A 14,966-nucleotide genomic window follows, 5' to 3' on the forward strand; every position below is an offset into this window, starting at 1 on the left:
ATTTCCGTTCCATTATATCATAAACATGTTCTTAGTTTTGTCTCTTTAAACTCCATTCGGTCCATTCTTTTGTGCTTATGTTGCTTGTTCAATTCCGCACCATATTTGGCATCATATTCACCATATAATTGTGTTTTCCTTTTGCCTTTGTGAAATGAACATTCACATCTACTTAACCACTTGGTTAAGTTATGAAAGACACTTTTTAATTGTCTTAAAACCTTAACCATAAATATAAAAGTTTCACCTAATGATCTATCTTAAAATCAACTCACATCAGCTTCTTAACAAAGTTCCCGCGCATACGCGCGAGCTTCTTCGCATTTTAGATTCGTTCCACTTTTTAGGTTAATATGTTTTAATTTATTATTTAATAATATATTAAATTTTATTTACTATATTTTGAACGTGTTTGTTCTGAGTTGGATATTGTTTTTATATATGGAACCTACTGATTCTGAGACCAAGGGTGTCCGACCTTCGACATTTTGAATTTAGTTTTTAATGATTACATATATTGAATGTCCTGATTTTGAGTCTGAAGGTGTTCGACCTTCGAAAATTTTGATTTAGTTTTCAATGATTAGATTTTTTTTTTACATATTGAACGTCGTGATTTTGAGTCTGGAGGTGTCTGACCTTCGGCAATTTTGATTTAGTTTTATAATGAATTAAATAGTACATTTGATTATATGGAATACGTTGATTCCGAGTCTGGGAGTGTTCGACTTTCCCCAATTTTGATTTAGATTTTCTTACTTTATTAGTTCTATGGATCAGAGTTGGATTAGTACTAACTTATTGAAATTTAGGTATATTTGTGGATTATGCTTCAATGAGGGAAACCAAATATATATTGGTTTTTAGACCCTCAACTCATTCAATCACTTGGAAACAAGAAGTCAGAAACACAAACATACATCACCATTGCCTTAAAGAATGGAGGAAAACAAATTTATTCTGCTCCATACATCCACGAGTAAGTTCATATTTATTAAATAAGTTATACTAAATTATTGAAATAAGAGAAACTAACTGATTTGTTATATAGGCGTCATTGACAACTATTGATTATATATGTTCAAGATCATACCGCTGCATGGTTTTTCTCCTTGCATACCCCCCCCCCCCTATTTTAAACACATTATAGATAGGTACGACAATTTCATTTAACATTTATTATTACTTATATATTATATAATGTTATGTATTCTAACATGACATCTTATTTCAGTGCTTACTCTGGATATAACATGTTGAGTGGGAGGGGAAGTGCAAATGCACAAAAACTCACTTGGATGTACCTTAAGCTATTTAAAGTATATATGTTCACTCAATTTAATGTGTCTCATTCATTCATTTAATATATTTATTTTCAAATGCAATCCAATAGGCAATCTGAAAGTTATGAGTGCGGTTATTATGTTATGCAGTGGATGTCGACTATTGTGCGAGCTACAATTGATAGATGTTGGGATCAGGTAAATACCTCAATACAAAAAACACTTTAAAATTCGGGGTTTATTATTCATGCACTAATTCAAAAATAATTCAAATGTCACAATTTTTCAATGACCAACAGTCGCTAGGTTCGGAAGCATTGGAGTACGTCAGGACAACATGGTCAAAGTATTTTGTAACCATGTATAACACCTTAGGATAGATAAATTAATAGAATGAGATAGAACTTTTTTTATATATTATCAAAACTTTTTGTAGAATATTATAATTTGTTGTATGTATTTTCCATATTTAAATTATGATTTTAAATGTTTTTATTTTCTAGAAATTGAATATTTTATGCAGGTTTGAGTTGTATATATATAAAATAAAAGATTTTTTACGACGGTTCCACCTGGAACCATCTTTAAAAATAATATTTTTTAAAAAAAAAGGAAACATACTTACAACGACAGTTTCCAAAGGAATCGTCTTCAAACATATTTAAAAAAAAATTTATTTACAGTATATGTAACGACGATTGAAGAACTGTCTTTATAAATGATATATATAACGACGGTTCTCCAACCGTCGTTATAAGTGGCTTATTTATACCGACACCCGTAATAACGAAGATTCTGGAACCGTCTTTATATGTTCTTTTTAACCGTCGTTAATGTACATTTTTGTACTAGTGTATTCATGGTACATGTCAAATGTTTAAATGCTTATTCTATGTGGTGAATGTTCACTTTTTCATTCTTTCAAGAGGATTTCCCTTTTGAAGTGCCAACACCAATATATTTTGAAGAACATGCTTATTCCCTAATGTGTCAAGACATCTATTTTGGTCCTTGCTTTTCTCCATTTTAGGAAAAATTTATCTAATTAACGTCTAACAAGTGATAACATGTATCAGAGAGTTGTATAAAGAAGAGATGTAGCATTAAAGAAGAGATGTAGCATTTAATGCATATTTAACCTTCAAACATTTATTTTAAACAAATAATATTTAAAGAAGAATTGTCGTCAATGCATCTTCAGCTTACAACCTGCTTTTGGAGCGACCTTCCTTGAATAGGTTGGGTGCAGTAGCCTCAACCACTCACATGAAGATGAAGTTGCCCTCGTCAGAAGGAGGAATAATTACAATAAAGGCTGACCAGAGGATGGCCCGAAAGTGTTACGAGAGTAATCTAAAAAATTGGAAGGGAACCTACGCAGTCACCACCATCCAGGCAGGAGAGCTTGGATGAATAGTCGAGGCAGACATCAATGATGAAAGATAGCCTGGGCCTGTTGGAGAGGTCTAGGAGAGGGAGATAAAGGGGATGAAATTCAAGCTCGGTACCTCGCTGGGCAAAGAGTTAAAGGACAAAATAGTCGATGTCATCTCAGAGAATATGAACGCTTTCGCATGGTCGTCTGCGGACATGCCTGGAATATATCTAGATTTTTTTCTGCCACCGACTTACCATGGATGAAAAATTCAAACCCGTGGTTCAGAGATGAAGGAAATTCAATGAAGAGAAACACCTTGTTATCTGATAAGAAACTCAGAAACTCTTTGCTATCGGCCACATCAGGGAGATCAAATACCCTGAGTGGCTGGCGAATGTTGTATTGGTGAAAAAGGAAAATGGGGAGTGAAGGATGTGTGTTAACTTCACTGATTAAATCAGGCCTGTCCTAAGGATTCTTACCCTCTATTGAGCATAGAATCCTTGGTTGACAGCGCCTCAGGATGTTGTTTGTTAAGTTTTCTAGATGAATTTTTGGGGTATAATCAGATTCGTATGCACTCGAAGGATGAGAGTAAGACAACTTTTACGGCTGAGGTCGCCAATTACTGCTATAAGGTCATGCCCTTTGGCTTGAAAAACGTTGGGGGGACCTATCAAAGGCTCATGGATCGAATCCTCTCACCAATGCTCAAATGCAACGTTCAAGCATATGTGGATGATATGATCGTCATGTCAGAAAGGGAATACCAACATGTTACCGACCTAGAAGAGCTATTCGCAACTATAGCGAGGTACAATCTAAAACTTAATCTTGATAAATGCGTGTTTGGGGTAGAAGCAGGGAAATTTCTTTATTTCTTGCTAATTGAAAGATGATGGAAATTGTTTTTCCATCAAAAGAGGTATAGAGGCAAACCCTGACAAATGCACAAAGATCAAAAAGATGAGAAGCCCAACCAATGTGAAGGAAGTGCAACAGTTAACCGGGTGCATGGTCGCCCCTATCTCGTTTCTTGTCAGTCAATGGAGATAAAAGGGTATCCTTATTTCCAATGTCTTAAGGAAAACAACTGTTTTGCATGGACTAGAGAATGCGAAGAAGCCTTCGCCAAGTTAAAGGAATATCTGGCTAGTCCCCTCGTTCTCGGTAAATCAATCCTGGGAACCCCTTTTTGTCTCTATTTTTCGATAACAAATTGAGCTATCAACTCGGTCATTTTGCAAGATCAGGATAAGATCCAGAAGCCGGTCTATTTCGTAAGCAAGGTGCTATAGGGACCAGAGACTCGGTATCAAGCTATTGAGAAAGTTGCCCTAGCTATAGTGTTCACAGCTCGACGAATTCGCCATTACTTTCAAAGCTTCACTGTGATTGTAATGATCGACCTGCCCATCCATAATGTTTTCCAAACCCCGAAATTGCAGGTCGGATGGTCCGTTGGGTGGTTGAGTTGTCCGAGTTCAACATACAGTATGAACCGTGAGGGCCAATCAAAGGCCAGATGTGTGCAAATTTATGGTAGAGCTTTCATCCAAGGACTCCCAGCCTGACCCTAACGATTTTCAATGGGTCCTTTCGATTGATGGGTTTTCCAACTAACAAGAGAGCGGAGCTGGGGTCATTCTAGAAAGACCAAACGGGTTCTTAATCGAACAAGCCCTCAGGTTTCTGTTTAAGGCGAGCAACAATCAAGCCGAGTATGAGGTCTTGATAGCAGGGATGTTGTTAGCCAAGGAATTAGGAGCTCAGAGCTTGTTGGTAAAAAGTGACTCATTGCTCGTAATCGGGAAAGTCACAAGCGAGTATCAGGCCAAGGGGCCCACAACTAGCCTCATACCTCATGTATGTAAGGACCTTAAGAACGACTTTCTCTGCATTCGATCTTGTTCATGTTCCCAGAGAACAAAACTCTCGAGCAAACCTGTTGTCTAAGCTATTTAGCTCGGGGAAAGGAAAGGAGGTCGGCAGAGGTGAGTAATCCAGGAGACCCTGAAATCGCCCAGGACAACTGTAGAAGGGTTGTTTGAGGTCGACCATCAGGAGGTCTTAAAGATCATCTTAGAGAAGAGGAGAAAGCATCGATCGATGATTCAAGAAACTCTTAAATTCCCGAGAACAACCATTCATGAGCTACCTGAAGATGAATCTTTTGAGGTTTTGTAGATTAGTACCGCAGAAACTTGGGTAGCACCTTATAAGCGTTATCTTGCTGATGGATTACTTCCTACCGAGCCTGCAGAGGACAAGATTGTCAAGAGGAACCGGGTTGGTATACCCTGGTAGACAAGAACCTATTTCGTCATGGTCACACTCACCCACTCCTCACCTGTGTAAGTGGAGACCAATGGACTCGCATAACGGTCGAGCTTCACGAGGGTCTTTGTGGCAACCACATAGGTGGACAAGCTCTCTCGTTGAAAGTCATCCAAGCAGGGTACTATTGGTCGTCTATGAAAGAAGATTGCAGGAGATATGTCCAGCGCTGTGAGCAATGTCAGAAACACGCTGATTGGTGTCATGCACCAGCTGAGGAGCTGCGATCAATTTATAGCCCATGGCCTTTCCATACGTGGGGAATAGACATTTTGGGCCCTTTCCCTCTGATCATACGTCAGATGAAGTACCTCATTGCCACCATCGAGTACTTTACCAAGTGGATTGAAGTTGAGCCTGTTGCGCAAATAACTGCTCACAAAGTCTACCATTTTCTATGGAAGAATATTGTGTGTCGCTTTAGGATTCTGATGCATTTAATATTAGACAATGAAACCCAATTTGCTAGCCAACAATTGGGAAAATTGTGCACATAGCTTGGAATAAAGCAGCTATTCGTCTCGGTAGAATGCCTACAAACGAATGGGCAGGCCAAGTTGGCCAATAGGGTCCTTCTGAGAGGACTGGACAAGAGATTGGAAAAGGCAAAGGGAGATTGGTCAGAAGAAATTCCAAGAATTTTGTGTTCTTATCACACCACCCCACAATAAACAACGAAGGAGACGCCATTCAATTTGGTATATGGGTCAGATGCCATGATACCAATAGAAATACAAGAGAGTTCTCCTAGGTTCCAAAATTTTGTTGTTGAAGAATCCAACAAAGGAAGAAAGGTGAATCTAGACATGTTGGATGAGGTACGTGATCGCGCCCGCATAAACTCGAAATCCTTAAAATGGTGGAATTAAGGCACAAGACCAAGACGAAACCTTGACAATTCAAGGTTGTCAACTTGGTGATGCGGAAGGCCCACCCCTACTAGATTGAGAACAAGTGTCTCCAAAGTGGACTAACCCGTTCCGCGTAGTCAAGGTACTAGGAAACGACGCATATAAGCTAGAAACCCTGGAGGGAGGAGCCATCCCACGAACGTGGAACGCGACAAATCTCAAGTTTTATTTCAGTTAAGACATTTAGATTTTTATTCTTTTCTTTTAAACATTATGCTGTTTGAGATGATGCTCGTTTTCCCTCGGAAAGGGTCTTTTAACGAGGTCACCTGGTAATAATTTTGTTCTTGGAAGATGATGTATGAAATAAGTTAGCTTGAATCGAGTAGCGTAGATGGTACACGATAAGATGACCTAACTCAGAATGGATAGAGTCATCCGGGTATAGACGCCCTGTGAAATGAGTTTATTTGATAAGTTATTTGATTTAGTGCATGGTAAGACGACCTAGCTCGGTGTAAGTACAATTACCCGAGTATAGGTGCCTTATGAGATGAATTAATTGATGAGTTATTTGATGTGGTACAAGGTAAGACAACCTAGCTCGATGTAAGCACGAATACCCGAGTATAGGCTCCTTGCGATAAGTTAAACAGGTGAATCATTCGAGATAACGCATGATAAGACTTTCGAGCTCGGAGTAGGTTCAACTATCTGAGTAGGCACCCTGCGAGGTAAGACATCATGGAATAAATGTAGTATTCATACTGTAAGATAGCCTAACATGAAGGCCTTGGTTGCTCATGAAATTAAGTTGAAGCGAAAGGTTGTCTTAACCACGGAGATGCCATTCATCAAAGGTTAGATTTTCTATAAAGAGTAATATTATATTACTCTCTACACTTAGTTTCACCTAAGTTAGCAAGACCATGTTATGTTAACTATGCTATGTTAGGGTGGAAAGGATGCGTTAATTGGTAAAGCGTTGGTGCATGTGTTGTAGTGATGTAAATAAACCCTTTTAAATCCAATAACAGTATGCATCCAAGAATTTAAAAGCGCTAAATAGATATGAGCAAAAGGTTCAAAGTGTGAAATAAGTTCGGCAACCAAATAAATATTACAGTCCATAAAGAGTTTGAACTAATATCCCCTTAGCTGACCGTCAACCACGATTTTACTCGGGTCAAGTTCTGAAAGATCCATGGTGGGATGAACAGCCGAAGCTCGCTCCAAAGCAGCTTCAAATCCTACGAGGTAGGATTGAGCAACATCTTGCTTGAAGGAATCGATGGCTTTGATGAGGTCTTCCCTTTTGCGAGTCACCTCTTTATTTTGCTTTTTAGCTTCATTCAAAAGCTTGTTTCTCTCTTTAGCTAAGCTCGATGCCTCTTGGGTCTTCTTTGCTCAGAGTCACTCGGCTTCTTGGTGCAACCCACTCAAGCGGTTGATCTCAGCCTGGAAGCATTCTACCTCCTTGTGGAGCTCCATGTTCTCCTTAACTCTTTGGCCCTCGACCGATTTTTGATCTTTTGCTTTAGCATTGACCAGGCAAGCCATGGCAAATGCCTGTCCAAACAGCTTCAGAGTATCATGGTGAAGGTGATCTTCGTCATGAACCATGAGCCTAGCTCTATCCTCACTGGGCAAGAAGAAGGCTTCACCATGGGCTGGGACATCAAAGTCAGGGTCCCACCAGCTCTTTTCTCTCGAGCTCTCGGCCTCGCATTCTTGAATGGTGATGACCTCTTGGTGTGGAGCTCGGCCATCTGAAGTAGGGGGAATGGTCGCTGGTCTTTTCCTTTTGAAGACAAGCCCTGAAGTAGTCTGCTTGTCTGGGTCAGTTGGAGTCTGAGTAATCACGGTAGGAGCTTTCCTTTTTTGTGCCAAAGACTCCTTGGGCAGACTAGCAGTCACCCTCATCTTTCTAGTGAGCTCGGCCAGCTCAGCTTTGTTGATGTTGGAGAGCATGTTATCTGTAAAAGCGAAAAAGAAAACAGATTAATGGCTATGACATAAGCTTTTTTTGTCAAGTGTAGGAGAGGAGGAGTACCAGTGTAAGTTTTAAGGGAACCGATAAGGTATTCTTTGGTCAATATCGTTGAAGTATCAAAGACGACTTTCAAACTCGTCAAAAACTCGCAAATCCTCTAGTCCTTTGGAGACAAATCTTCCAAGTGTCGAGCACTCTGGAATCTAGGGTTTGGTGTCCAATACAAGGGAAAGTCGTCTAGTAAGGACGAATCTTCTATCGAAGCTCGGATCTTGAGGACTCGGCCTTTGAAATTCTTTAAGATGACTGGGAGAGGGTAAGTAAGCCTCTCCTAGGGGCACTATTTAGGGAAACCCACAATTGGCAGCCCCAGTGTTTGGCCTCAAAGAAGTATAAGAAGACTTCCACAATTGGCAAAATGTCGAGCTGTGAGCATAGAATTATGAAGGCTCGAATGAATGCCCAACTATTTGGATGTAGTTGGGCAGGAGTTATATTTAGCTCGGTCAACAGTTCCTTTTCAGAGATAGATAGGGGTAAACAGATAAGGATCTTTTTGAAGAAAGTAGCATACAAAAAGCAAAATGGACCATCAGGGTCCGACAACTCATCGTTACATATGGGCTCATCCTCCCTACAAGCTACAACTTTTACTAAGCCTTGGTCTTTTTTACTTAATTCCACTGATTCCCTTAACTCCCTAATTCATAAACAGGAGTTCGTTCTTAGCCCATGGGTATGCGGAACTATAATCCATTTTCAATGTAACTAAAGCATAAACACAAACGGAATGTGAACACAATTCAGGATAGGCAGAATAAATGAAATCGGCGTAAGTCAAAAATACATTTCTCGTAATGCAATCAATAAGCTACATGATGATTATCAGTGGAGTTAAGCAAGAAAATAATACCGGGTGCGACGTTAATATGCGGTGGCACGAAGGTGAAAGAAGTGTTGAAGGAGGTTTGGAAGCAGAAGGGTTTTGAGAGCATAAGAGGTTTGAAACAACGTGATGAAAATGAAAGAAGGAAGGAACATATATTTGAAAGAGGAAATGAAGCAGCAACGTTCCTTTGCGGCCGATGCAAATGCCACGTGTACGCTCCACATTTAGTAAGGTGAGACGTCTTTTCACGAGGCGCTTCGGTAATCGCGCCTCAGCTACCCCTGAGAACACGTCATGTCAGCCACAACACTGGAAAGCCTTTTTGCCTCGACGAGCTCAGCTCGAGCCTGGGGACTTGTGTAATGGCCAGATGTGCTTGGTCCTCGGCCCAAGCACTTAAGCGCAGTAAGCTCGGTTAGATGAAGTTATACCCAGCTCGGCCTGGGTAGGTATGGGTCCAATGCCACGTTACAAGGTCGACCCAGATGTTTGGTAGCCTATACGTAAAAGATCATTAAAGTAAAAATAACAAAAGGAATAACTGAATTAATTAAAGTGTATATCTTTTAAATACAAATAAAAGCGGTTAGGAATGATGTGGCATAGCACCCGAAAATAAAGGTGCACGTTAACAGAATGTTTTACTGTTGAAATTATATTCTTGTTGTTGAGAATATACTCTTGTTGTTGAAACAATATTCTGATTATGAAAATTGTTGAAGAAATGTCTTTAAAAGGGGTTTAAGATCCTGGGTAAAGGTACGCTCTTTCTGGATACTTTAGACTGAAATTTTTTTATAGTTTGAATGCTCTCACAAACTTGATAGTCAGAGTGTGATCAACAGATAGAGCCCCTTTTGTCACAAAGCAACAACATCTCAGAGCATCCATTAAAGACAAATCAAGCGGAACTCACCCTCTAATCCGACCGAAGTCAACCGTCGAGAACATTCTCTATGGTTATTCTATAACTAAATAAGAGCATTTTAATAGATTAAACAATTTTTTTAATCAAATAAAAATATCCTATCACCAACACAAACTTTAATTCAATTTGTAAATTTTTTAACTGCAATTTTAAGATCAAATAAAAGACCATAATCAAGACAACATATGCTAAAAAGGCATCTAAATCTTCAAAAATCAATTCTAGTATGAGAGACATTGAATTTATCAAATACACCACGGAAGTAAAAGAATGTAGTCCAATAAGAAAAATTAACCTTTAACAAATTTAAATTATTCTATTTCAACAAAGCATTTAAAAATTTAAGCAATTTAAAATAAAATAATTCAAATTCAATATATTGAAATTTGTTAAAATGGTAAAGTTTTCTATCTAAAGTTAAGAAGATACACATAAGAATCTCAATTTCTATCACAATTGATTTACTAATAAATTAATATTTAAAATCAAAGGTGGTAAGAGTATGATTAATTCTCAAAGTGACTATAAGATTTCAATATTGTTTTCCGTTGATAGTCATCATAATTGTTCTCGCGAGAAAGGATATAGTGCGGCACGGGAGTGAATCATAGCTCCCAAGAGTAAGCTTTAGAGGGCCTTTACTTACATTTTATTTTCTGTTTTATTTTTATTTTAACTTTTTATTTATAAAATTGTCACTTTATTTTCAATGTTCTTCTGTTTTTAGATATTTATATAAAATAAAAACACAGGAAAAACAACTTTTCATGTTCTCAATTCATGCATAAAATTTGAAAACAGGAAACAAATTAAAAACAAGATGATAGTTTTATAATTTTAATAATAAAAACAAGAAACAAAGTAAAGTAAATGGTCTTTATTTCTGTAATCATAGAGAAAACTTCCTAAATTTCAACGTAACCATTGTTGATCATCCACTCTAGACTCCAAAACTTGTTGGCATTCTTGAGAGCCCAATAAGCCCACCCGAATGTGGCTCGCCCATAAACATCTAATTGGGCCTTAGAAAATCTTCGGAAGTCCTCCTTTGTAGCATTCTTCACTCTCCAATCAGCAACCCATTCACCTTGAGTTGGAATTAGTATTTAGTTTAAAATTAAATTATATTCAATAATCTAAAGTCTAGAATAAAATGAAGCTCAATTTACATTAAATGATAATTTTTTTTAAAATTAATTTACACTTAGCATATTCATTTAATGTACTTAAAATATAAAAAAAAATAAAGATATACAAAACTTGATAATCAGATCAAAATTGTACATATTTAAAAACCTGAAAACTAAAATAGCAAAACAGTAGAAAGTTTTTAAATCACGAATCAGCAATAGAAAATAGAGAAGTTTATAATTTAATAAAAAATTATATAATTGAATATAACTTATATACGTAATGACTTTTATAATGCCACCTGTGTTGAATAGTAATTACATAAAACTTAATTAAGTTTTACCTTAAATTTCACTATGTTTAATTTAGTTTTATTAAAAAAATTGATATTATTTAGTATTTAATTCTTTTATTTTTGTTTAAGTATTTTATTGTTTGTTTTTTTTAATGAAAATGGGTGACTATTAATATTTTTTTTTCATCAATAACTTATTGATCAATTTGTTCTTTTTTTTTCTTCAATTTCTCCTAACTCGTCACACAAACAACTCATTCTTTCTGTATTTAAGAACAAGTTGAACATTGAATGAAAAGAGATTAGAGGAGAAAAGAAAAAACAAACTGATCAATAAATTAGATATAATAACAAAAATTACTTTTATTTTGTTAACCATAAAATCAAACAAGTACATTAATACTAAAATTTAAAACTCAATTAAAATAGTCAAATTAATTAATAAGGGAGTTAAACCTTAATTGACCTATGAAACTTTGATTGAAGAAGCTAAATTTTAGAAGGCATTCCATATAGAGAGAGAGGAATGGAGAGTGATATGAAGACTTACCAACAAAAGTAAGAGGGGCATTTGCATTTGAGGATGTGATATTGTTCAACTCTGCGGAGCGGTTGGTGTAGATGAAATCAATGTTTTGTTGGACAGTCATTTTTTCAAATACATCATCAAAGATGTTGTAGTAGTGAACATCAATCACAGATCGCATGAGGCCATTCGCCAGAGGAAAGAGTTCCTTGGAATCTGAGGGTCCTAACCTATTTGACAGTATCACATAAGCTGTGGAAGAGTGTCTGCGAACACCTTCGTACCCAGCTTTGTAATACTTGTTCAACATCTCCACTGTCACACCAGGTGAGAGAGGCTCGTTCAACAGCTCAACTGCATAAAAGCTAGGGCTTTTCGCATACCTATAACGTTATAGGAACAATTTTTAGTCTGAATGCTACTTGCTATTTTCAAGTTTCAAGTACATTATCGGAAGCAAAAGATGTTACTGAGAAGATTAATCATTACAAATAACATAATAAAAAATGTTACTGAAATTTACATGTTCTACATGATGTTCGAAACAGTTTACATACCTTGCAGATAGGAACTCTATAACATGAACTGTTTGGTTGATGTTTTCGTCTGTTTTTCCCCATTCTTGAGAGCCATCTCTTGAACCACTATGCTGAAAGCCATTTTGTGAACCAGGTGAAGCGTGAAGATCAAGGATGATTTTCAGTCCATATTTCCTGTACATAAATTTATCCGAATATTATGTGATATATAACTTCATTAATGAAGATATGTTTATACGAATACCGAGTTGAAGTTTTACAGATAAAATATAATTAAGAGAAGAGATTTTAATAAAAGTTGAGTTAGATAACGGTTGATATGTATAAAACAATTATAATTAAATTTTCATGATTAGGAATTGGTGATATGATTGTATTGTTATTAATTAAAATAAGTGGTGGACAATTGTCTTGTGATAAAAGAGGTAAGACGTTTAGTTGATCTTACACTGCCCATAAGAAGGCATTGTCTAGTGCCTGCAAGGAACCACCCACAAAGGGCCAGGGTGGAGAAGGATCACTTGCTATCCACCACCCTACTGGAATTCTGGCAGCATTTAGTCCCTTACTTCTCATGAATTTGAAATCATTTTCAACAATAAATGTACTCCAATGTTCCTAAAATCACAAAACCACCACATCAATCATTCTTAATATTACCACCTGCAGGATATTATTATTTTTGTTTATATGGTCACAGTGCAAAGTCTTGTAAAACTACTCAAGTTTTTCCACTACTACTCCAACCCTACTGGTTTAGATATTATTGGTTTGAAAACATGGTCATGATCTTGAAGAAAATTAGAAAAAAAAAAACAAAAAATTGCTAATGGATCACATGAAAATCAAACCCACTTGCTGATTTCTGCAAGTCTCAGTATGAAGTTTGGACCACCAATGTGAACGGGGAAATGGTGTAATTGACATAGAACAGCAATTTAGATGACAACCATGTATACTATTTTCAGCCTCCACAAATGATTTTATTTATTTAAACTATTTATTCTACTTTTTAGGTAAAGTTTCATGCAGACTTTATTAGATAATGCTATCATGTTGTCCACTACAAGTGCCAGCATGAACTTCATCTAAGTATTGATTTGACCTGCACCTCTAAAGAGTGGGCAATTCAATGGTGATGTTACCTTCATAACTTGGGGAGCTTTTGTGGGGCCATAACCGTTTGTAACTTGGAAGTCTCCTTGAAGCCTTGCAGCAATTGTTATCACAAAAATGGTTGGGTCATCATCTTTCCATGCACTCACCCTGGATACATCAGCAGTCACCCCCCTCTCTGTCTTAGCCTGCAACTCCATACCACAATTCTCATGTTATCATGGTCTATCACTTATTGTACAATTGTTCATCACTATTCTTGTTAATATCTATTTTTTAAACCATATAAAAACGCATAGAATCACCTGCAGGAAGTTTCCATTGGAAGCTCTGAGCCGAACACGACTCGAATTGTTACTTTCCTTAACAATATTAAATGTCACAGAATCAATCGAATTGTTGGAAACAGCCACGACTGTAACCCCATCTAAACCCACAAACTGTTTGTTCAACACCCTGAATCTGAAAGTGTCCTCGTTTATCCTCCACAACTATATATACACACAATATAACAGGTAACATCAACAAAATGCAACTTCAAATAATCTTTTAACGCAATTAATGAATGAATGAATAAAGCAATTCATAAATAGTTCACTCACTCTAAATGTTTCCCAACCTGAAGCAACTGTGCGATTTGCAACTATGATGGTTCCTCCTCCAGACTCAGCACAAAGATATTTGCCGGTTGTCACTGACTTGAACTGAAGAGCAGTTCCATCCTACAAAAATTCAGAGAAAGAATTGATTTTGCATGAAACAAGACATCTGAAAACATATATAATGTATGTATGATAATTGTGAGAATTGTTTATGTATTTACAGACCAAGAAGTCTTTATTTGGAATGCCATCGAAAAGAGAAGGTTTCATCCAACCTTCAGTCACCAACCACCCACCAAGACTAACTGCTTTCACTGGAAACTCAGCATTTGATCTTCCATTGGACAAGGAAAGAACAGTGAAGAAGGTGAGCAAGTTAAGAAACCATATTTTGAGGTTCACACAGTTGGTCATGTTTAGATGTGTATGTGTGATCTTTGTCTCTCTACCTTCCACCAAAGAGTGTATATATAGGGAAAGGGAATGAAGAAGTTTGGTGTAGTTAGAGGTTATGATATTTTGACATAACTTACCTTACACCACAATAAAATATTAATATTTATAATAAAAAAATAAAAAAATAAAAAAAAATCTTTTTAATAAAAATATAATAAAATGTTAAAATAACTTTAAAAATATTAAAAATTATAAATTTCAATAAATAATTAAAATATTAATGTTTATTTGATTGTAGGGTAAAAAATGAATTTAAAAAAACATTTTTGATAGTTAAAATAGAAACTCTCACGAATCCATTACTTTAGCTTACACTTGTCTTTTTCTTTTATTGATTAGTCATTTCAGTTGACTTAAGAAAACTAACTTGTAACTTACTTAACAGCCCATAAGCTTATTAGTAACGGATAACTTAATCTCTAACTCATATAGCTACTTGATATAACCTAGCTACTTGATATAACCTTACCTTCTAATTCTAATTAATAAATTAACTTATTAGATTCAAATTATTCAATAAAATTGATTCACAAATTAGTTTTTAAATATAAAATTATATAAAAAAAAGATTACGACTTTTTAACTCCTTTTAGTGTAACATTTCATTATTAATTTTATCTCTATTAATATCACTTATTTTAT

The 14,966-nt window shown here is 36.3% G+C and overlaps 1 protein-coding gene across 2 annotated transcripts; it reads right to left on the reverse strand.

Annotated features, from left to right (window-relative positions):
• Window positions 1-10,413: 10,413 nt before the first annotated feature.
• LOC137826558 (glucan 1,3-beta-glucosidase) lies at window positions 10,414-14,322 on the reverse strand. 2 transcript variants are annotated; one of them, XM_068632561.2, is made up of 8 exons: window positions 14,094-14,322; window positions 13,869-13,988; window positions 13,572-13,757; window positions 13,296-13,454; window positions 12,599-12,768; window positions 12,169-12,324; window positions 11,636-11,994; window positions 10,414-10,746 (listed from the first exon to the last, which is right to left on the reverse strand). In XM_068632561.2, the coding sequence occupies exons 1-8, from the start codon at window positions 14,280-14,282 to the stop codon at window positions 10,565-10,567; spliced, it is 1,521 nt and encodes a 506-aa protein (XP_068488662.2). In that variant the 5' UTR covers window positions 14,283-14,322; the 3' UTR covers window positions 10,414-10,564. The 2 variants fall into 2 exon arrangements, with proteins under 2 accessions (XP_068488662.2, XP_090150378.1); XM_090294252.1 differs by having other exon boundaries at window positions 13,886-13,988; window positions 14,094-14,312.
• Window positions 14,323-14,966: the final 644 nt, after the last annotated feature.

This window comes from Phaseolus vulgaris, chromosome 8 (genome assembly GCF_051622355.1).
Source record: "Phaseolus vulgaris cultivar YP4 chromosome 8, ASM5162235v1, whole genome shotgun sequence".
NCBI lineage: Eukaryota > Viridiplantae > Streptophyta > Magnoliopsida > Fabales > Fabaceae > Phaseolus > Phaseolus vulgaris.